The sequence below is a fragment of the Gossypium arboreum genome, chromosome 9, assembly GCF_025698485.1.
Source record: "Gossypium arboreum isolate Shixiya-1 chromosome 9, ASM2569848v2, whole genome shotgun sequence".
Taxonomy (NCBI): Eukaryota; Viridiplantae; Streptophyta; class Magnoliopsida; order Malvales; family Malvaceae; genus Gossypium; species Gossypium arboreum.
Genome location: NC_069078.1, coordinates 88,494,402 through 88,518,826, shown reverse-complemented (window position 1 = coordinate 88,518,826; position 24,425 = coordinate 88,494,402). Strand labels below are relative to the sequence as shown.

At 33.3% G+C, this 24,425-nt stretch overlaps 4 protein-coding genes across 4 annotated transcripts; 1 reads left to right on the top strand and 3 right to left on the bottom strand.

Annotated features, from left to right (window-relative positions):
* Positions 1–5,186: 5,186 nt before the first annotated feature.
* LOC108454549 (uncharacterized) lies at positions 5,187–7,980 on the top strand. The gene is made up of 4 exons (XM_017753046.2): positions 5,187–6,478; positions 6,732–6,987; positions 7,143–7,349; positions 7,436–7,980. Exons 1-4 carry the CDS (start codon positions 5,436–5,438, stop codon positions 7,592–7,594), a joined length of 1,665 nt encoding a protein of 554 aa, XP_017608535.1. The 5' UTR covers positions 5,187–5,435; the 3' UTR covers positions 7,595–7,980.
* A 174-nt stretch (positions 7,981–8,154) lies between these two features.
* LOC108455856 (uncharacterized) lies at positions 8,155–9,776 on the bottom strand. The gene is made up of 5 exons (XM_017754422.2): positions 9,381–9,776; positions 9,195–9,301; positions 8,962–9,109; positions 8,687–8,881; positions 8,155–8,598 (listed from the first exon to the last, which is right to left on the bottom strand). The coding sequence occupies exons 1-5, from the start codon at positions 9,612–9,614 to the stop codon at positions 8,362–8,364; spliced, it is 921 nt and encodes a 306-aa protein (XP_017609911.1). The 5' UTR covers positions 9,615–9,776; the 3' UTR covers positions 8,155–8,361.
* A 1,144-nt stretch (positions 9,777–10,920) lies between these two features.
* On the bottom strand, positions 10,921–14,464 carry LOC108454527 (pentatricopeptide repeat-containing protein At3g06920). The gene is made up of 2 exons (XM_017753020.2): positions 14,230–14,464; positions 10,921–14,052 (listed from the first exon to the last, which is right to left on the bottom strand). Exons 1-2 carry the CDS (start codon positions 14,252–14,254, stop codon positions 11,390–11,392), a joined length of 2,688 nt encoding a protein of 895 aa, XP_017608509.1. The 5' UTR covers positions 14,255–14,464; the 3' UTR covers positions 10,921–11,389.
* Positions 14,465–14,913: 449 nt separating this feature from the next.
* LOC108457221 (kinesin-like protein KIN-13A) lies at positions 14,914–20,682 on the bottom strand. Its single transcript, XM_017756159.2, has 14 exons — positions 20,465–20,682; positions 20,290–20,372; positions 19,928–20,197; positions 19,433–19,654; positions 19,010–19,204; positions 18,780–18,881; positions 18,569–18,646; positions 18,350–18,431; positions 17,433–17,595; positions 16,848–17,177; positions 16,511–16,729; positions 15,812–16,403; positions 15,666–15,731; positions 14,914–15,537 (listed from the first exon to the last, which is right to left on the bottom strand). Exons 3-14 carry the CDS (start codon positions 20,129–20,131, stop codon positions 15,355–15,357), a joined length of 2,436 nt encoding a protein of 811 aa, XP_017611648.1. The 5' UTR covers positions 20,132–20,197; positions 20,290–20,372; positions 20,465–20,682; the 3' UTR covers positions 14,914–15,354.
* Between the last annotated feature and the right edge of the window lie 3,743 nt (positions 20,683–24,425).

The following is a 24,425-nucleotide window of genomic DNA, read 5'->3' as shown; positions in this document are numbered from 1 at the left end:
ACTTAAAATTTTATATTTGAAATTTTGTAGGAGTCAATATAAAAATTTTACCATTTACTAAGTAAGATTTATAAAATTTAAGGGTCTAAAGGAGAAAAACATATCAAAATTCAAATCAAAAGGGAGGAAAGAGCTTTGAATGCTTAATTATGATTTTAGCCTATTTTTATAATATAGATTTAAAAGAAAATTTGAACATTTTGTTGAGATTTTTAAATTTATTTTTTGTTAACCATGATTAATTGAAATTTGATGTGATCATGATTGTACAATCTATTAATAACATTAGAGCTTCAAGTTATAGCCTATTAGTTAAATAGCTTGTGTTCAAACCATCGTTGTGCCAAAAAATATATATTTAAGCTTAATATATTATTTTTCTGATTAAGTCCCAACTTGATTGACATAATCATTGTTGACAATGCATGAGAAAAATTGAGTCTTAACTTAATTGACATTGAAATTGTTGTATGTACAATAGAACGTGGGTTTAAGCGTGCTTGGTTGCATTTTATTTTCCTATTTAAGGATTAGGAAGGGGTTATGGGTAATTATTGGTATTGGCATTGTTGCTAATGCAGGAGGACTATTGAATTTTAATTTGGTTGGTATCGGCATTGTTGTGAATGTAGAAGGATATAAATTCAAGCGGGCTCAGAGCATTTTATCCTCATATTTAAGGGTTGGGGAGAGAATATAAGTAACTAGGGGTGTAATCGAGCCAAGCCTGAACATTGTCAAACTCGAGCTCAACTCGAAATTCAAAGCTCGATACTTGGTTTGAACTAAATCGAACATCTATTTTAAGCTTAAGCTCGGCTCGAGATGTAATCAAGCTACTCGAGCCCGAGTTCGATCAAGCTTGTTTACCAAATTTTGCACTTAATAATTAAGCTTAGAGTTAATAATATATATCAAGGGTAATAATGTAATTTAATAATATAAAAATATGAAGTTTGAGTCAAGTATTGCTAAGCTTGTAACACCCCAAACCCGGCCCAGACGTTATGGCCGGATCCGACATGCCACATCGAAGCGTTCAAAATATTTTATATTGTTGATCCAGAAAAACCTACTTAGTGTTTTAAAAGATAATTTCATTATAGGTTAAAGTGAATGGAAGCTGTGCACCAGGTAGGAAACCGGAAAAGAGGAGGTGAGTCTATCGGACTACTTAAGTACCAAGTTACCTTCGGATCCAATCTTAGACATGCACACCGCCATTGCCACACCTTAACGTCATGTATATTTCTAGAAAACCGATTTGATTAAGTCATTTTTAGGAAAAGTGATTAATTTTGGGAAATACTTTCATTGCGGAAGCTTTGCTTGTTGTCGTGTTATTTTGAAATCAATTGTTGTTTTTTTTTTTTTGAAAACGCGCCCTAAAGCTATCCAATTTCAACAGTTAAAATAAGTAATACCTATCTTAGTAATACATATTAAAACCATCAAAAATAATTAAGCGGCCTTATTACATTTAAAACCCAAAACTTCAAACGTAAATAAAAGGATGTCCAGTTCACCGAAAAAATCAAACTTTCGAGCGGGTGGCCACTCGAATTCCCTCACGACTCCAAGCCCACTATGGTTGGGGATTACTGCGTGGATGAAAATAAAAAGGTGAGTTTGGGAAACTCGGTGTGTAAGGAAAACTCATTCAAAGCCCAAGTCACTCAAGCCTATTGGGCCTAAGCCCATTCAGTAATAGTGGTCTGGACGAGCCCTTTTGATTACAATAAACTGGGCCTTAGCCCCTTATTCAGATAACAGTATGGCCCATAGGCCCATTTCAAAATACATGCAATATCAATAACATATGCAAGCCCATTTGGGGAGACTACTCAACCCACCAACCACTACACTCCACCCGTACCAGCCCTACACTCCATGTGGGGAATAGCTCAACCCACCTAGCCCAACACTCCACGATTCTTGACCTTCTGCTCGATTAACGATAAATTGAGGCAAAGCCTCCAAGACGTGGACAAGCCACTTTCAAGACTTCATCCGTCAATATCCCAATCCCATACATTAGATAATAACAACATGGCATGCGATAAATAACAACGATCAAACATGCATTTAGGTCAGTTTAACCTTAGGGGTATTTCGGTAATTTATCTACTAGGGGTAAAACTGTAATTTTTCACTTTTAAAGGTATTTCAGTAATTTATCTATTTTAGGATTTTTATGCATATTCCTACTTTTCACGTACTAACAGAATCACGTCTTGAGAGTTCTTACGAATTGGGCTGATTGGTTAATCATTCCAATTTTGGCCCATTAAGCCCAAAAATATCGAGGGCACGTAAATCATGCACTTTGCAGTCCAAATTTTGCAGCTTACCAAAACATTAATCGATTTACCTCACGAGCATTCGACACTCGCAAATCTACAAAATACCGATTTTCGGCATTTCGACTTTTCGACTTTTGCCGATCCAGACTAAGAAAGAGGGTGTTAGTTACACACTGCTTTTTATGACGATATCTTGACGAGATCCACACACGAACCGCCTACAATTGGATTACTAACACGTTAATCTAACTATTCAAATACAAACTACGATTAACCCCTTACAATATTCGGCCAACCACACCTACAGATCATAGTAAGCTTATAAGAAATCAATAAGCAACTCATTAACAAATTTTTGTCAATGTTTACCACATAATCATAATTTTACTGCAAGCTGTCTTCCTGAGCAACAGTCACTAAATCATTTATAACTGGAGCTACAAAACTCCAAATCAAGTACCGTTAATTTTCCCTGAAAATAGACTCATATATCTTATATCCATAAAATTTTCAGAATTTTTGGTTTTGCCAATCAATACCAGATTTTTCTCAAAGTTTCGCATGTTTCACTATTTGACTAATCTGACCACTCTTCATTACGAATCAAATTTCTCATTGTAAAGAATTCAAAATATGTTCTCGTTTATTTCATTTGAAACTAGACTCAACAAGCTTTAATTACATAATTTATTCAGCTTCTAATTCATCTCCCACAATTTATGGTGATTTTCCAAAGTCACGTTACTGCTGCTGTCCCAAGCAGATTTATTACCAAATTCACTCTCACACATAACTTGCATGCATGTTATTTAAACATGTATATCACCAATCAATCATCACATATCTATGATTTTACTTAAGTATAATCTTTATTTCATCATTTTAAAGCACAACATGTTAGCCGATTTTTTCCCTTAGCATCTAAGCCACATGCATGCTCATTTGTTTGGCTCAACTTCACCTATCTTCCATTTTTCATCAAAAGAACATGAAACAACAACCATTTCCTTCATTTTAATTCATGACTAAATGCTCACAACACAACTAAAAACCAAAATATGCTTCAAGAGTTAAGGTAGAATCAAGAAGAACTCATGAACCTCAAAATAAAAGCAAACTACCATGAACTTACCTTAAATTTTTCTTCCCCAAGTGACCGAACATTCAAGAGCTTCTCCTCTCCTTTCTCTTCTCTTACTTTAGGCTATGATGAACAAAGATGGACAAAATTTTGTTCTTTTCACCCCTTTTTTTTTTAATAAAATTTCATATTTCATCTATTTAATTCTTTAATACAAAAGACATGAAATTCCCATCATGGAACATTTACCTAACCCATTATCATGGAACATTTACTTAACCCATTATCATGAAACATTTACCTAACCCATTATCAATTTGTATCAATTTGTACCATAAATTATGGATATCAAGTGCACATTTTGTCTACAACGACATGATGACCAGCCACTACATGTAAAATGGGAGGTTTGTTATGCAAATCCTTCTATTTTGCACTCCTATTTATTTGGCCACTTCAATTTAGCCTATAGCATTTTCAAACATTTTCATATAGGTCCTATTTCATAATTTCATCCCCTTTTTCTTATGGAACAAAAATTAACTAAAATTGTCGGGTTCTATCTTAAGCTCCGGCCTTCTAGAGGCCCACTAACATAATTAAACCTATGCCAACATTCACAGAATTCTCGAAAATTGGGGCGTTACAAGGCTCGAGCTTGGCTCGATAATTACCAAACGAAATTTCATTTTTTTTTTCAAGTCAAACTTAAATAGCTTATAAATACCAGTGTCTCATTTACACTATTATGAGTAACTATAGGCACTATATAAAAAAATAACTAATAATAATATGAAATTTTAGTATAATAGAGGATTAAATCAAAATTAAACCAATAATGATATAAAACGGAGATGATGTGATGAAAGAAGAGAGCCATGCGGGTGGGGGCAGTGCCGATTGAAACAAACTGTTGTGTACATTTGTCTCACCTCATTATATATATTGATAATATTGCCCCACGTTATCACCATCTTGTCCCCAAAAAATTTAACAAACACTAAAATGTGTGGTCTTATTTTAAGATAAAAAGTTTGAGATTTTAGAATTTTCCCCAATAAATACATTAGAGATTTTAGATATTCCAATTTTAAATTTAAGTTTATTGCCAAATTAATTGAAGTTAAGCAATTGATTGCCCATCACTACTCTATACAATTTCATACGTTGATTTATATATTAATTCACTAAGAAAATAATTTTTTCATATTTGAGTTATATCGTGAGTAAATATTACTTTTTCATAAAAATTATTGTCCAACTTTAAACTCAAATAATTTAAATTGAAATATCTCAAAATTAAAATAATCAAATTTAATATAAATAGAGATACTTGAACTTGATAATTTATACCTATTTTGATATTTAAACTTTTTTGATGTAATTAGTATCTAAAATACATTAACGTGGCATTGACAATCAATAAAATGATAACACGTGGAAAAATTTTAATTTTTATAAAAATTGAATTTATAAAAAATTTATAATTTTTTTGTCACGCGTGACTATTACCAGTGCCACATCAACGTATTTTAGCAATGTTAGGTAGGTACTTAAAAAGGTATCAAATTGACTTAAGGTTTGCAAGTTTAGGTACCAGTTAGGTCAAAAAAATTTTGATACCAATTAAATATAAGTTTTCAAGTTCAAATGTCCCGTATATATTAACTCTATCTAAACCCTAAAATGACTCGATTTGAAAATTAAAATGGCCTGAACTCAAAACAACCTTTAACTTAACTTACGGGTTTTATCTTTTGGATCAAAATCTAAATACAAAACCCAAAAAGTACCCAAAGCTTTCATCTTTTTAAGCATTTGAATTGGGCCAAATTACGAAGAGAAAAAAAAAAGGAACCAGCTTTAATGGTACACCTTGTTTAGACCGATTAATCTCAAAACTGAAAAACCAAAGCTTTTTTTGGGCTTCAAAGGCGGCCTGAGAAGGGTAAAACTCTGATAACCATGAAAAAAAAAAGTAAAGAACCCAACTTTCTTCAGCTGTTTTCTATGTCCGTCACTCACCTTGTTCGAGCTCCACTGTCAAATTCATGGCGGGGATGGTCTCCCTCACACTCTCCTCCGTTCCCAAGTATTCACTAAAGCCACTCTTATTTTCCCGTCGTTCCACTCCATTTCCTTCAAAACACACCAAGCGTAAAAACTATTTGCGCCCCAAAATCCTCAAAACCCTCACTAAACCTTTCCCTTCTTCCACACCTATCAATCCCATAACCCCCATAGAATCCCAACCTGAAACTAAGCCTCTCGACGTCGTCGTTTTCGAGCCGCCTTCTGATGAAATTGATAAAGTTGAAGAATTTCGGGTTTCAGACACACCGGGTGTTGTTAATGGAGAAAACAGTGGCGGTTTTGGTAAATTTTCTCCTTATTCAGTAACGAAATTTGGATTTTATTTTGTTGGGATTTTTTTGTTTCAGACTTTAATTGCTGTTTGGGTGATGGGAAATTGGGATTCTGAGGGTAAAGATAGGAACTTGAGGAAAAATAGAAGTAAAAATGGTGAATTTCTTAATAATGGGAAAGTGGGATTGAATTCTAGAACTATGGTTTATTGTGATGAATCTGAATTAGAAGAAAAAGTTGAAGAAATTAGAGCTATGGCTAGGGAAGCTCGAAAAATTGAGAAAACAGAACCGAAAAATGGGGATGAAGAAGATGAAACTTTGAATTCTAGGGCAAGAATTGGGATTGAAAAGGAAATTGGGACTAGATTGAGTAAGTTAGAGAAGAAACTGAACTCAAAGAAAGATACATTTCCGGGGTCGTACTCAAGTTTCTTGGACGAGTTAAATGATGGTGATGATGAAAAAGAGGTGAACAAAAGGTTGTTTGTAAAGAAGAAGTTCAAATTCCGAGGACCTGAAAAGAGTTTGAGAAGTGGCGTGAAGGGTTTTTCCGGTTTAAAAGACGGTAGCAAATTGAGCAATAAGAATGTTGTAGCTGCTAATGCTTCTAGGTTTGAGGAAGTGGATGATGGAACAGCAGTAGTGAGTCAAGACTCGGTTTCCTTGCTGAGTAATAGAGAAAAGATCGAGGAGGAGGAATTAGGATCTTTGCACGATAATACGAGGTTCGATTGTTTTTGAAAATCTTTGCAATTGTTGACTTATTAGTAATTATGTTCATGTAGTTGTGTAGTTATCTAGATTAGCCTTGTCTGAAATTCGAAACTGAACAGAAAAATTACGACCTTTTCTTGTTTCAACTTTCAAGCTATTTATTTATAGTTTTCTCTAAATTTGTTAAGTTTTATATGCAGTTGGATTTGAGTTTATAGTTCTATTGAGTTCTTTGCATTCCTTGATTATTTGTTGAATTTCTAGTGCTGGTTCAGAGAGCAGTGAAGAAAGGTTGTCTAATGAAGCTATAAAATCAATGAACTCGAGAGATTTGGATACCCTGAAGTCGAAGATTTCTACAAAAGAGAATCCGGAAGCTAAAACCAAATCCAATAAGGTTTCTTTATTGCGTACTTCAAAAAGAAGAGATGTTAGCAACAAGCCACTGGTCGATAAAGTCAAGGGCAACCAATTGGGCATCAAAACTGATCCATGGTGGCTGAATCTTCCATATGTCCTTGTACGTAAATGCAGCTAAAGCTTATGCCTGGATTATTATCATTTGATTAGTTCCCTTCAATTAGTTCCGTATTTCATTCTTCTTGGTTTCCCATGTCTCTCACTATTATAATGCCCCATTGTACCTTTTTGGGTTGCACTTGCAACTATTTCCAGGTTATTCTAATGCAACGAGGTGATGATCTAGGACTGGAAGGGCTTTTTACCATACAATTATCATCCGAGGGTCAGGAACAGAGCAAAACTTCTTGTGTTGTTGCATTTGAGGACCGCAGCGATGCCAATAATTTCTGTTATCTTCTTGAATGTTTTTTTGAAGATCTAGGTGATTTCAGTGCCGACGTCATTCCTATGTCCGTAAAAGTGAGAACCATGATTGAGAATGCATTCATTTTCTTAATCTGTTTCTCATATGACTAATGCTAGACCGGAACCGGTGAATTCTGCAGGAACTTAATGAAGCCGTAAAATCTCATGCCAAGGAAGTAATTGTTGTTCAGAAGGGGCAGCTTAAGCTTTATGCAGGTCAACCATTTGCTGAGGTTGAGATGGCTTTGCAGTCTTTGATTGAAAATAACCAAAATGCCTCCATTGCAAACTCCGAATAAGCTATGGAAGGGATTCAATTACAGAGACTGTAAAAAAGTTGAAGAGGATTACATGCTTCCTGGAGTTGAAGACTGAAGAAGTTGATGAACATCTTAATGAGTGCTCTCGGATCAGAGTAATCGAATCACTCTGATCGGAATGTTGTCTCGAAAATTTTGTTGCCTTTTTTTTTTTCTCTATTCTATTATTTGATTAAATGTTATTTTTTTTCATGTTGGTGCCATTGCAACTCGCGGTTGTTGGCCATTGTATCAAATTGAATTATTATATTACTTCTGTTTTTCATTTTCTTTTATGTATTTGTAAAAGTACTACTTGGGGTTAAATTGCAGTTTGCTCTCTCATTTTAAAAATTGGACAAATTAATTTTTATATATCAACATAACTTACATGTGTCATTTTTGGTTATTTAGTTAATATGTTAGTTTTAACTGTTTGAATGAAATTTTTAATAGAAAAGATTTATTTTTATTTTGATTTATTGAAATTAATTTGTCAATTTTAAATAAAAATGTAAAATATTTAGTGTAATAATTTTTGTGGTACTTTTAGTGATAAGTTCTTTAAATAAAAATGAAACTAGGTCAACTTCCATTTAACGTTAAAGAATATAACAACAGCAAATGTGTTATTCGAACATTACAAAATGGGGGCGAACAGGAAAAAAGTGGATGAAAACAAAGTTATTTTTCGCCACCAAAATCATGTAAAAACAGCATTTACATGAAAAAAGTTTGAGAAACCCTAAAAACTTTTACCATAAACCCTACTGTGAACCTACAGCTTTGATAATGGACTGAGCTTGAATAGGTGACAAGCTTGATTGGCAAAAGCTTTGCCAAGCCTCCCCTGGATTCTCATCTTCATTTTCAGTAAATGCCTTGTATACTGAAAACACAATGCTTCTTGCTGCTTCTCTGGCCTCCGGCAATCTATCATTTAACGAACCCGTGGCCATTTGTAGCAGTTTAACCAACCCGAATTCTTTAATTTCATCCACACCCTGCAGCATTGGTAAAATATATACCATAGTTGATTATGTTGCTCAATGAGTAAGACAATGTTCAAAAACAGTATATAAAAATGTTTACCATTTTGGAAACCGAGTTTGAGATGGAAACAGCAGCTTTGGCTCTGACTCTAAGGTTGCCATGGTTAACATATCCACTAAGCTTATTAAGCAGAGGCAAAGGAGCAATGGTGTTAACCATTGATTTTAATGACTTATCTGCTTCTTCACATACAAATTTCTTGTCCTGAGAAGCTTTTAGTAACAGTTGCAGCAACTGTAAAAGTGCAAAACCGAACATAAATTGAAAAGCCTCAAAAGAGATTTAGGGTAAAAGCAAACCAACTGGGAACTTACCAACCGATCAAATGCACCAGAATCAGTGAAATCAAGCAGTTTTTCACCAAATGCGTTGAAGATATCTGAAGCAGCCATAATCGAGGTCTTGCAAAGGGCACTTCTTGGGTTGTTCATTGCCTTCACCAGTATCAACATCACCTTCTCTCTGGCATAATCACAAACATTTTATCAGCGCAAAAATCCCACCACCAAAACAGCAATTAAAAAAAATAAAAAATAAAGAAACCTACAAGATTGGAAGCAATACGGTGGAGTGATGTAAAGAGAACCGCCTAACATCATTCAATGACTCGCAAACCTTAACCCAATCCTTTGACTCTAACCCTTCAACCAATCCCTGAAAAATTCATATAAAAATCAGAACCATGAATCTGCAAACAGGGTTTACTTTTAATATAGAGAAAATCAAGAATTACTTGGATTTTGGACTCTGGGTCTTCGAAGGGTTTGAGCTTCTCGGAAGAAATGTAATCAACGGAGGCATCTGCAGGTGGTGGTGGTGGTGGTGGTAAAGGAGAAGCCTTGTTCTCTTCATTGACACCAAAATCTGATGGTTTCTTCTGGGTTTGGATCGGAATCGACAATTTGGCTTGTTTTTTTGGTCTTTCTGGTGTAGTAGGGAGTGCATTATCGATGGGTCTCAACGCCATTTTTTTTCTTTTGCTATGAAATCTGAAAACAGTGAGTCGATTTTTGGCTGTGAAATTGAAGCAAATTTAAAAAGGGCTGAAATTGAAAGGAGTATAAAAAAAAGTTCTTGCAATTTAAAAATTTGAGGAAAGTGGGGAAAGAGACGTTAGACTTCGCTTTTTTAAGTTCTTCTAACGGTCGAAATCTATAAAAGTGGTAATTATCTGCTATACTCGATTGTATTGTATTTTGTTGTTAACAATATCTGATAGGACACGCGGCATGATGCTAATACAAACATTTTCTTTATGAGGAGTCAGGGGAAAGGGGTTATTCGGGTTTCAACACCAGATCTGATGTCAATCAGAAATTAGAGTTAACTGCATTAAAGTATAATTCTCATTTTAATTCAGTCACCAAATTTTGAAATATTCTGATTACATCCTTAAACTATAGATACTATATTAAGTAGATTTATCTGTTATTAAAATTATTAATTTAATCATTAAATAAGGCGTTTAAATTTTATGTAACATAGTTTAAAACAAAAAAATAGAAAAATATTCACGCTCTTTTCTTTTTCTATTTTACTTATGCAAATATTTTACTTTTCTTTAAATTTCTTGCTTTAAATTATGTCATACAAAATCTTACATGTCATTTAACGATTAAATTAACGATTTCAATAATAAAATAATATAATTAAAATAACATCAATAATTTAAAAATCTAATTAGAATGTTTTAAAATTTAAAACTAATTTAAAATGAGGATTAGCTCTTAAACTAATAATAGACACAAGATGTTTCATTATAGCTAAGAGTTACATTGATGTCAAACTTAAAAAAGTATATTAATCAAAATTTTCTGTAAACATAAACATCAACGAAAGTGTTAAAAAAATTAGCTCGAATTTAACTTGGAGAATATAGCCAATCACACCACTAGCTCAATGGTAAACTCATATGAGTTTCAAATTAATTGGCATAAAATTCACGGTTTAATTCTTATGTTTGTGAATCCTTTTCCCACTGTGCTTACATAGAAAATCTGCACTTTTTTAACACATAAGATACAAACTACACATTCACTAAGGTACCTAGTCATCAATTCGAGTGTTGAAAACTACTTCAAACACATGGATTAAATTTAAGCACGTTCGTGCATAATATATGAATAGCTTAAATTTGATGCGGTAGAAAAATAATTTTTCTAAAATTTAATTATATTTTTAGTCCTCTTTTTCAAGTATGATTCACTGTCATGACATTTAACGCTTCATGTCAAGACATTTATCGCCCAAATTAATGATTAAACTAACGGAAATTAAATCAAAGTTGCAAATGATAATACATGGTATTACAGAAGTCGGTACAACAAAATTTCCTTTGAATTTAATTGGTATGAAGTGTTTACTTTCACATTTGAAAGATATATATATATATAAAAACCCTAAGATTAAACAAAACAAAACTATTAAAAGATCAAAATATAGAAGTGGCCTTTCTTCTAAGTGGCTGCTGTCTTTGTTTATTTGCTGAGGGCATCTGTCTTCTTATCATCCATGATGCATTAGCAATGGCTTCAGTGACAAGAGCACCTATATATTGATACAATGTCACCAATATGTATGTATGCACCCATGCATGCATGCCATATTGAAACATTTCATAAGATGGGAAATACCCTTGCTTAAAGTTCATCTATAGAAGTGTTATTGCTCCACCAGAAACATCGAGAAACATCGCCTCATCATGCATTAATCAATCTCTCTCCAACACTGAACCGAAACATGTTACCAATATCTCGAAGCATGTTGAGACTTTGCTGTTTCTTTCAAGACAGCCCCTACAATAGCTGCTTGCTCAAGACATTCAGCTTTATGCAGTGCATCTAGAAGAACAACACAGGTTTTGGTATGAATGTTCAAACCTTTCCGTCGAGTTTCTTCAAAAAGTTTATATGCATCCGTTGCCCTGTTTGCGTTGCTTAGCCCCTCGATGATGGCATTATAGCATGCAGAATCAGGTATACCCCCGTTAGCCTTAAACCTCTCGAAAAGTCCATGAGCTTCAGCAACATTACCAGCTTTTGCAAGTCCGGAAATCATAGTGGTGTACGTGATGGTGTTCGGTTTTAACCATTGCTTTTCCATTTCTTGCCAAAGCACAAAGGCCTTATTGAATTTTCGAATCTTGCAAAGACCATTTATGAGAATGCTATACGTGATATGGTTCGGGGGACAATTCATATCTTTCATAGACTTGAAACAAACAAGGGCTTCATCGACCTCTTCGGCTTTCACCAAAGCATCAAGCAAGCAATTCCATGTGTATGTGTTCGGTGTCAAACCCTTTTGCATTAACTCTTCCAATATTAAATATGCTTCATCTATTCTTCCGACTTTTCCGAACCCATCAACAAGACTACTATAGATAACTAAATTCAACTCTATGCCCTGCGATTTTGCTTCTTCGAGGAGCATGTATGCTTCATCAAGCCTATCAATCTTAGAAAGACCATCAATGACGGAACCATAGGTAACAACAGTCGGTTGGTGACCTTTTGATTTCATTTCCTCTAGAAGCTGATAAGCTTTGTTAACCTTACCCGACTTGCAAAATCCATCAATCACGGTGTTATAAGCACGGGTGTCCAAAATGCAACCTTGCTCCTTCATTGCATGAAACAACTGATAGGTTTCATGTGCGAAACCTGCTTTCACGAGACAATGTATCAGAATCGAATAGCTTTGAACATCTGGAATGAATCCTTGAGCCTTTATTTCCTCGAACAAAGCCCGACCCTTCTCGATTTCCCCAGCTTTAAACACACAATCCATGTAGGTATTGAGGAGCATAAGATCAGGTGCGCAGCCCCTTCGCAGCATTTCTTTGTATATCTTATGACCATCCTCCTTCCTCCCGCACTTGAAGAAGTTCCGAATGAGGGATGTATATACAACAGCATTCGGGATCTTATTGGAATCCAGCATCTTCTCGTAAAGTCTATAGGCATCATTTACTCTACCATGTTTTCCCAAACCATCTATAAGGGAGCAAAATGTAACCTCGTTAGGACAGCAAACTTTGTGATCCATTCCTTCAAATATAGAAACAGCCTCATCGAGTTTTTGTGCTTTACACAGTCTATCAATCATTATGTTTACGGTTATAACATTCGGGTATAAGCCAGCTTCTTTCATGGTACCCTGAATCCTCAAAGCATCCTCGAGATTACCATCCTTACAAAGCATGTCTATGAGAATGTTATAAGTTGGAAGGTTGGGCACGGCATCTTTCTTCATATCCTCGAAGATCCTCAATGCCTCTTGCACTTTCCCCTTCTTCCCAAGGCAAGTGAGAATGCAGTTATACGATATCACACTTGGAATTGATCCCTTTGCTTTCTGTCTTTCTAATAAACCGTACGCTTCATCAAACTTTCCTGCTGAGCCATATCCCATTATCATGGTGTTATAAGCATAAGCACAAGGGACCTTTCTATCTTGCTCCATCACCTCGAATAACTCTATAGCTTCTTGCAACCGATTCGATTTGCATAAAACACCAATCATGCTCGTGAAAGTCACGTCATCGGGCACTAGACCTTGTGCTTTCATCTCATGAAAGAATTTCCATGCCATATCGACCTTCCCTACCTTACCGAAACAGTCTATACAAACATTATAAAGCACAACATCAGCTTCAAAACAGTTGCTCCTCATCTCATCTAAAAGATTAAGAGCTGCATCAACCCGTCCTTCCTTAGCAAACACACGAATAAGTGTAGTAAACAAATGGACACTAACTTCATAACCTAGCTCCTGCATCTGATGAAACAGAGTAAGCATAAGATCTGATTCAAACACAGCGGACAAAGCACCGATAAGAGTGGTGTAAGCCGAAAAAGCCGGTCGAAACTTGAACTTCCTCATCATCTGTATAATATCGAAAGCTTCCCTTAACATTTGGGATTTGACACAACTAACAACCAACTCGATGCAAGCATTACTAGATGGGCCGAATCCCACCATGCTCATCTCTTCAAGAACCTGTTCGAGACAATCGAACTTCTTATTCCGAGCCACCAATATGAGAAGCGAATTATATGCTTCCGGACAATGCGCTTGGTCGGTTTTCTTCTCGGTCCATCGGAAATAGTTTATTGCTAGGTTAACGTCTTTCAACTTCCTCAAAACCCCAATGATTAACCCGGGTTGAGGCTTCTCATTGAGTGAAGACAAAGCGTTTTCAATGGAGGATCCCCAAGGACCACTCTCTAAAATACAACACACATCATCTACTTCTTTCCTCACCCCTTCAATACTATTAATTTTACCCTCAAAAATGGCAGATTTCTTATACAATTCAGACGAAGACCCATCGGATAATGAAGACAGGGACTTACAAGTATTGAAAATTTGACAACAGGTTGTACGGATACAAAGGCTTATCCCTGCAACGAAAAAAAAAGTATAAAAATTTAGCAAATTTGCGAAATGAAAACACATGGTAATGGCTGAATTTAAAAAAAAAAATACCCAATATAGGAAATTCATTGATTTTTACACTGTAAAACGCAAAGATCCAAATTTTCAATTAATATGATAATTTCAGAGGTTAAAAAATGTACCTGGATTTCTGAAGATAGTCTTCATGTTTCATGTGCACATTATTTCTAATCAATCTCAGATCAAATTTTTAATCAAAAGAACTCAGAAAATAAATTAAAATTTTCAAACCAAGAAATAAAATCAAAAGAAATTGGAAGAATTTAGGGTTTATGAAGGGTTTATACGAAGAAGGCGGCAATGCAATCCGACCCGTTTTGCTTTACTGTCGATACGCAGCGTTTCATTAAGTTGCTTTGAATCAAATAGGTCAAATAAGTTTAGGTAGTTTTTCCCTGTTAACAAAATTAATTTTTTAGTATTTAATTTAAGTTTTAAAGTTGATTTGATAAAAATAATTATTAATAATTTTAATTATAAATTTATTTAATTTTATATTTAATTATCAAATATAATTCGATGAAAATAATTTAATTCAAATTTTTAGTTGATTAGATGGAAGTAAGTTACTCATATTTAGCTAATTATAATTTTTATCGACTCAGATTAAATACTAAAAATTAATAATGTTACTAAAATGTATAATTTTTTGTCAAATATAAAATATAAATATCATATTAGATAAAAGAACACATTATGCATAAAAAATTCAACTTCGTTCAAATTATTTATGATTCAGGAATTAACAATTAATTCTTTTATTGAGTAAACGCAAATTGACAAAAAAAAAAAACACTACTTTACTCTTTTTTTTCTCTCCTTCCAATAGAAATGATTTTATTTTTAAAAAAAAAATTTTGCTTCGTCACAATTAAACAACAAAGCATGTCAATCTAAACAATGTTACATCAGATTCGTCTAAACAATATATGTTTGACAATTTCAATTGGCCCCTCTTATTACCGGTACATGTATGAGGCATTTACATCGAAACATCAATACCTGCAAGACACGGTGGAGTTTTTATGCAATGCCAAATTTCCTTTCTCCGAGAACTCGAAATGGCTCCATGCATTGACCGCCAGAACCAAGTAGAGATTCCATTCGAGATAAAAGCTTTTATATATTTGTTTATATCAAAATATTTAAGCGTCAATGTCCATCGAGAAATATAACTATAACAATCTAAGCGAGGTTATGAGACAGGTTCTGATGCGGTAATGCAAGCAGGGAACAAACTGCTTGCCTTAACGAGGAACTCTCTTCCGACTCAGTATCTCCTGCTCTTTCAATCGATGCTGGAACCTGGCAAGGCGAGCTTGAAGGCCAACCAGACCAGCAGCCTTGCGTGAAAGCACAAAGCTTAGTTGGGTCACATAATTGTCGATGAGGCTGCCTGGTTGGTCCACCTCTGCCAAAAGCTTCATTTCCTGTTAATTTTCGAGCAGAATAAGATGAACAGTGGTATAAATTTTAATCAGTAAATGTTTGAGAAGCGGAACAATAAGTACTAAAAATCGAAAAGATTTGACCACTAATCCAGGGCAAGTTTACTTACTTCACGAACAATTTCCATTGTATCCTCAATTTCTTTTCTGTGAGCAGCAATTAAAGCCTCTTCCTCCTGCCACAAACCAAACGCATACACAGAATGAAGTAAAATCGAAAAGCATAAATATAATGACAACCATATCAACGGCCTACCTCAAGTATTGCATTGATATTCTCATCAGGAGGCTCGGGATCATATTGTCTATGTCCAACATTATTTGCATTGCTATAACTAACAGCATTTGACTGCCTAGACTTTGTAGTGGACAAATCAGATCCTCCCCCGTCTTTCTTAGCTATGATCCCGGCCATCTTATCTGACTTTTCTTCTCTAGTCACTTTTCTACGAGGTGGTGACACCTTCTGCACTTTCTCTTCTGTATCAGCTGAGTTTTGAGAATTTGATGAGTAAACTCTGTTTGTTGAGCTGCCGTAGGGGTTATTCACTTCAAATCTCTCCCGACCTGTTGGGCCAGAAGTCAATCCACTTTCCTCTTTCCTGTTGAAAGAGTAACCTGACGGAAACTTTGACAGCTGTTTATCAAAGTCAACAGTAGAAACATCTTTTTCTACAACCCTTTGACTTGTATCAACAACTTTGGCTTCCTGTTGTTGTTCATATATGACTTCTATATCTGCGGGAGCTGGCAGAGAAGATGCTGAAGAAGCATCCGTATTACTTGGTGGTAAAGAAGTTACAGCCTGGTCCTTTTTGGGATTACCACTTTTGGAAAGACTTTTAACCCTGTTCATTTGGATAACAATAATCTTTATTTAATCAACAAGTAGAAAAATACAATGTAATGCAACAAAGGAAGTTTGTGTAGTGTCTCGTTATAGAAACAAGCATACCTATCAGCATATCTCAGAGTATTGAGAGTGTGCTCACATGAACCTGCATTTGGAGAAATACACGAGATCATAACAGTCCTTGAGTTGCCAACGAAAGAGTCACGGAGCACTTCAGTGAGTTTGCTCCCACGGAATGGTATATGGATCTGATCATTGTCCAGGGCACGAATACACTCCTTGAGAGCCAAAAGGCTCTTATTAATTTCTGCACCCTCAATCCTGGCAAGAATCGGAACCAGTGATATCAGAACAAACCAAAAAGAAACCAGGTGAGGAGAAAAAAGATTAATGTTGGTTTCTCCACTCTTTTTGTCCTCGCATAAAAATTCAAATCTACCTAGTTTGTCGGTCATTGTCGGTGGTGTCTGCACCTCTTTCACTGCCAGCAAGATCAATAAAAGAAATCTTTCCCACAACCTTCCCACTTTTAGATTCATTCCCATCATTGTTCCGTTTCGACTCCTTTATCTCAGGGTGTTTCTTGATGGCAAGTTGTAAAATAGCATGTGACCTTGAAGACTCCTCATTTGCACCAGTAGATCCAGTGCTTCTAGAAGCATTTCCCCTCTCAATGTATTCCTTGACAACTTGCACATCTAACACCTCAAATTCTTGCAGTCCAACAATACAGATTTGTTGTCTCCCATCTTCTCTCATACAAAGTTTCCTATGAAGAAACTTAAATTATTCAGTGATCTAATGGTTATTAATACGTATGTGCATGCACATTTATACCAGAAAACATATTGAAAGAGAGAATGTGTGAAGGGCAAATGGCTTGATACAAAATAGAAGGTCAAACCAGAAGATAATTAAAATTTATTACACATCATAATCAATCAAGTGCTTTTAAGAAAAAAATTGATTTATAACACACATGGACATGCATAAATAAATAAGCAAGGAAAGAAAAGGGAATTACTTTCTATCACTCAAAAGGTCAAAGAGTTTTCCACCATATATCTCAAAATAGCTAAGCCACAATTTAAATCTCTGACTGTGATAAACTGGCTGATGCAAGAATCTAATGAGGTCTTGTGCAGCTCTGAGAGGTAATGGCTGCATTGTGAACGTCTTACCACTACCTGAAATAAAAAATATATTCCGTGAACTGGAAATTAGCAACAATACCACAGAACCATGAACTGCAAAAACAAGGAGATGTGAAACAAAAGACTATAAACCAAGGAAAATAAGAAAATGATTATCATGTCTTAGGCTAATGTGATTTCTTTAATTTACAACAGAGCTTTCTTCTCTTTTACAGAAACTAGTTCTTTAGCACTAATTCTCTCATCAGTCTCGAAACTCCGAAACCCAATCATATGCATCAATTTTCTACTAATAATTCTAAATCTTCCAAATAGTTTCCTCCATTCTGTTTAAAATATCATGTACATCAATTTACAAAAAACTATGGTTCCAACTAGAATCTAAGTTCTTCATGACTCTTTGAATTTGGGGCCTGGCAATGTTTCTAAACCAAAGCAACCATTCCTGGTAAGGCATAAGAGCATATAAGTAAATGTAAAATGATGAAATATAAAATAAGATCAACGCTAAAAGGAAGTTTATACATTTAACAGCCAAAACTAATTCACTATGAAGTTCTGAGGATTTACAATGATTCAAAAACTACCACTTTAATATTCACGTAAAAGCTATATTTAGAAGAAACTGAAAGGAATAGATGGCTATACACCATCCAAGATGCATGTAAGCTTTGAGATTCAAAAATATTTCCTTCTAACATTAATAGTGCTTCAAGCATACAAAAGCAGAAAATAACATATATGGCACACATGACATTCAGGAGGAAAAGTCTGAAACAGTGCGTACCTGTTTGCCCATATGCAAAACAAGTGGCTTTTGTTCGCTGAAAAATTATGGGAATAATTGGCTCAACAGTAACACGATAAACCTGTTGAAGCGAACAAGGGGGGAAAAATCAATCTTTGGCTCTAGCAAAACACTAAACAAATTGGTCATAATCTACTCAATGTTATTCAGGAACTATGTTTAGATAGCAACAAGCATTAATTTTTTACCAAGCATTACCTCATCATTAGTAACATGCTCATCCAGAACAGCATCAAAACAGAATTCATGCTTCTCTACATATGCTGTCAAGTCCACCTTTCACATAACAACCAAAGCAGATATAAGCATGAGAAGAGATGACATATCAAACAAGCACCAATAATTCTAAAAAATTCATCTCAACAACACATAGTAACCTCACATTAACTTTTGTGAATAAGGGACAAACCTTTAGCTTGGGTTCATGGACCATTAAAGCATTCTCATCTACAGTTACTATATCATCCTCCTTCCGAGAAATTTCTTTCTTGTTTAATGGTCTTTTACGTACCTTGTGCCATGTGCAAGAAAAAAATTAAGCTCATAGGAAACTTGAAAATTAAGGCATAGAAGACTGTGCTACGAGCAAGCATCAATTGTTCCAGCCCAGATAATATAAAACACAGTGACAGAACATACCACAACTTTAATCTTAGCAACATTATTTTCCCTTGTACTGATCTCTTTTTCATTGGCAATGAATGACGAAGCAGAGGCATCTGCATAACTTTGCTCTTTTTGCTGCCGGCTAGATGTCACATTAGATTCGTTTTCAAATGATTTGTTCACACCAGGCATGAATGGTGATGGCTCAAAAGGTTCTGAGATAACATGCTGCCAATAAATCAAATCAACATTTATTTTCACGGGGAAAATTTTGTTACTAAATTGAGAAAAATATAAAACGGAATAACAAGAAGAAACAAGAAAGATGTCAACATTTTTCCACAAAAATGAAATAAAAATAGTAGAACTGCATGATGTAAACAATATAAACTTTAAGCAATCAACCAATGTGGAATTCTCTGGCTAAGTTATGTTCAGTGCACAATATAACCATACCTCAGAAAGAAGCTCTGTATCATCAATAGCATGAAGATCCAAAAGGCCAGCTCCAAAATCCCCCTTGAACTCTGGAGAATGGAACCCATCAGATGTAGCCTGCCCTCCAGAACTTTGGGCAGTTGGTGTGTATGGCTCCAAACCAAATTCACCATTAAATTTGAGGTTCCTCATTAATTTGAATAGCCGCTGCTTCTCTTCAGCAGATTCTGCCCCATACCCCTACATGTATGTAATAGTAACTTCCTCATTACCTTGTCAATACTAAATGATTTTTCCACCAACTTCATGCAAAAAAGGGAAGAAATTATGCATTCCATAAACTCAGAATTGAATAAAAATCGCGAAAAAGGACTAGAACATTTCCCTTGATTAAAAGGTGATGGCAGCAATGAAAAGTACATTAACCTAAATCAAATTGCATAGAATCATAGAAACAATAGAAACGTAAACAAATAAAATACATTTGGTAAATTAAAAGCGGAACACCAGTACCTGCATGAGTAGATTAGGAAGGAGGCGTTGGTCGATGCCTGTAGAAGTCAAGGGAGAGGCCAGATGCTGCAATCCAGCAGATTGCAACCACCGTGCCATAACGGCATCACCAGCATCTCCGCCAGCGGGACCAGCATTGTCGAAGGACCCGCCGCCTCCAGCGTGATCGTAAAACGCCGTCGCAGCAGCATTGCTTTGCTGCATCTGGCCACCCGTGTGGCGCTGCGATCGCCTTTGCGGAGCCAATTTTTTAAAATTTGTTTATCAACGCTACCATAAGAAAAGAGATCAAATTTCAGAAATAATAATAACAACAACAGCAATACAAAGAAAAATAAGAATATAACTAAAAAATTACTTACGAGGTGGAGAAAATCCAAAAATTCGAAGAAGATGTAAATGTATTTCTTCGAAAATGCAATTTCCAATAATTCGTGCAATAAACCTATCCAAGAAAAAAAAAATTACTCAAATTCACGCATTAAAATTATATAAAAATAATATAAAAAAAACAGTAGAAAAAACAAATAAAATTACCAGATAATGTTGAAAAAAAAAGACAAAAGGAAGACGGCGATTGAAAATCTACGAACAGATCTGAGAGAGAAATCAAATTATAAAAGCAGAAAACAGTGTTTGATTTTATTTAATTTATTTCCTTTTTCTCTCAAGAAATTGGAAAAAACAAATCGATGAGAACTGAAATCAAGTAGAGGGAAATTTTAAGCGCTTTTACGAAACGAAATACAATTATAATTTTTATATTGGGTTAATTCCACTAAATAACCCAAAACTATGGAAAAGATTTCAAATTGGTGTCTTAAACTTTAAAATATTTTAATTGAATTGTCAAAGTATCAGCATTATATCAATTAGGTCCTTACATTAGTGTAATCATCAATTTAAGCATTAGATATTTATTTGGATCATTAAGCATATTTAAAAATATTAATCAAATTATAAACTCGTGTTTACTTACAATATATATAATTTAGATATGTTGTGTTGAAAAAGACACTTTCAATAAAATATATATATATATTTTTTATAATATGTTAATTCAAAAATTTTCATTTAGTAGATAGACACATTTAAAATTTATCTACTATGCTTTGCATCATATTTGAATAGACATAAAAGTATAATCGCAAACAAGGTGAAGTCAAAAAAATTCTTAAAATATCAAAAGTAAATTATAAATTTCGGGAACAAAATAAAAATTTACCATTATTCAAATTCATATTCTTACCATTTATAAAGAGGCTTTAACGTAATTCTACCACTAATAAATCCGATAATAATTAATTTAACAGAAGATGGATTCCAACCTAAAATCTTATATATTACATAATTTATTATCTATTTAGGTATCTACATATATACTGGGGTTACAAATGTACCACAACTTCTTCTACTTTACGAAAAATAGAAATTTAGTGTTTCTATTATGTATATTTTAAAATTTAGGTCTAATTAATTACAATGTTATTTTCTTAAATTACATGATTATCAAATGAATTTTTTATTTTAAAATGGTCACAATAATAAATTTAACAAAAAATAATTATATTTAAAAATTGAAAAATAAAAGACTAAATTTCATAAAATAAAAATATAGGACTAAATTTGTAATTTTAAAAAGTAAAGAGATTTATTGCATATTTTAACTTTATTTATATTGGATAACATAAAATATTAAATTATTATATAAGATGGTTGGTTGGATCTTAAGGTGGACCCAAGTAAAAACAATATCTTTATTGAATGCAAGCCTCATTTCCCTAACTTGCATTACACTACTTTTGAAGTAAAGCTTCGCTTTAACTTAAAACTTAAAAGCATGTCTAATTATTTTTATTAAAGCCTTCTTTTATATGATCAATTTATTTAATTTGAGAATTTTAATATTTCGATCATATGTATAGTTTTTCTTTATTTATATTCGTTAATTTATTTTAGTTTAAATGGAAATATATTTCTATTATGATTTTATTTACAATTTATTTTATATATAAGGAAGTTGGAAACACTTTTGTATGGCAGCATGTCATTAATCAAATCTATTAATAATTGAGGTTTTGTCTTAATGTATTTGTTTGCTTTAATCCACACTATTATCACCTTATATCTTGTTTTGTTTGACTTTTTTTAGGTAATTAGGGCAATTTCACAAATCACCACACCCAACGCTAGATTTGTTTATTGCTTTGAAGGGAAAGGAAAGATAGATATTTTTTTAATTGCTTTAAATTAAAATTGGGCCCTTAAATCATATAATTTTTATAATCAGGTACATAGAGTTTTTATTTTGTTAAAAATTGCACCTAAACTGTAAATTTCATTTCATTTTTACTCCAAAACATTATATTAACCAATAAAAAACATAACAAGTGGCACATTTCTTATTGGAGTTGTACACTTTTTTGGATAAAATTGATTATTTAGTTACTACTTTTGACCAAAAAATTAGATACCCAGTGATAAAAGAATATATTTTGAGGGCTAATTTTGTAATTAAGTTTTTTTAATTCCATGGTTTTAAAAAAAAAAAACTACAATTGCCCTAAATAGATGATGTTTGAATCAAACCTGTTGAACCAAGAATCAACCAAAATATTAATTTGAAAAGTGATATTAAATTAGATAGATTGAGAATTTGTACAAACCGATTGAATAAACTAAAAAATTAATTGAATTGACCGGATTCTTTAATCAATTTAACTATCGGTCCAGTTCTAAAATTATTACTCTTAATTTATATTTTAAAATTAATGATTAAATAAAGAAAAATATATAAAATTTCTAACTAGTAAAACTTAATATTTGTGGAGATAAATTACACTACGGATTAATGTGTTATTATTATTTTGATAACTCTGATTTTTTTTCGATTTAATTATTACCGATAGAAAATTTGGTCACTCATTAAACTCTTAAACTTGACCTGCCATGTGGGCATTTTTTTCCACTAATTTAATTAAAAGAATAAAATACCATATCCTTCATGAAACCTCACCGTTTTGAGGATGATTGTCGAAACTATTTTTTTAAAAAAAAAGGGAATCGACTTTGTTTGAAAGTAGAAATTAAAACGGGAGTCGCCACCGATCTTTATTAGGTGTGATTGGATCACTTTTGTTTTAATAAAACATTTTAATTCACTAAAACGACATTTTTGGTCTACGAAACTTGAGAGAATGGGTTCGGGAGTCGGTTACATGCAAGGAAGGATTAGCACCCTCAACACGCCCAAAAATTGGTACCGAATTGATTAGTTAGTGTCTTAATGTCGAAAATGAAAAAATCAGGAATGGATTTGAAATACGATCTTTTCTATTAATATTGATTTTAAAATTCTTGAATTAGCTTAAAACAATTTGTTTAAAGATTTCCTTATCTCGAAATATCGGAGTATCACATCCCGTAAGTTATGACACAATACCATGAATTCCCGAGCACAAGGTCGTCTTTTAATTTAAATGAGAGTTTCGTGTGTTTTAAAACTTGAAAAAGATATTTAGCTATTTAGAAATAACGAGAAAATCGAAACCCCGTAAGTTAGGGCACAATTCCTCGATGTCTCAAAATGCATAACATTGCCTTATTTGGAAAATTTTGTTTTTGAATAGTAGCGAATGTAATATTTAAAACAACAAGTGTTATTTATTTAGGTTAAAATCAAACGATTTGTTGGATAAATGTATTGGGGTCTAATTTAAGGCAATGATATGAAATAAAATACAATGAGCATGAGACGAATATACATGGATACAACATTACGAATAAATAATAATGCAAAATGCGAGATAAATGAATTAAAATACATACAATGGCAATAGTCACACAATGTATAAATATTAACGCTAACAATTAAATATTAACATTAATAATTAAAAGCAATGAAACGAACATCATATATAGCAAGTTAAAAATATTATGAAACCAATTGAAGTGAATATGACTATAAAAATGATGGCAACTTAGTTGAAAACGAATGATGCAAAAAAAAAGTTGTCGAAATCAACAAATATAAAGTAATTTAAAATGGAAATAATATAACTATAAAATTTAATTAAATAATTTACAAAATAGTAAGATAAATAACAAACTTAATATGAGTAATAACGAAAGGAAAATTTTTTACAATAAATGAACAAGGTTTGAGATAAGTACATAAAATGATTTTAAAATGAGTAATGTATAAATCAATTTAGAATAATATTTAATAAGTTCAAAATGTATAATATGTACAGCATTAAAATTGACCATGTAAATATATTTTGTGATGATGATTTAAATATAATGTATAAAGAATTATTTGAAATATGTAATATGTAATAACTAAGAAATAAACAATATAATTTGAAATAAATAAAAGGCAACAACAGTTTTTCTAAAGAATAGCAAATATATAAAAACTTGAAATAAATGGTATATATATATAATGGCAAGGCGTATAAAACAAACAATACATGTAAAATAGATCATGATAAAATAT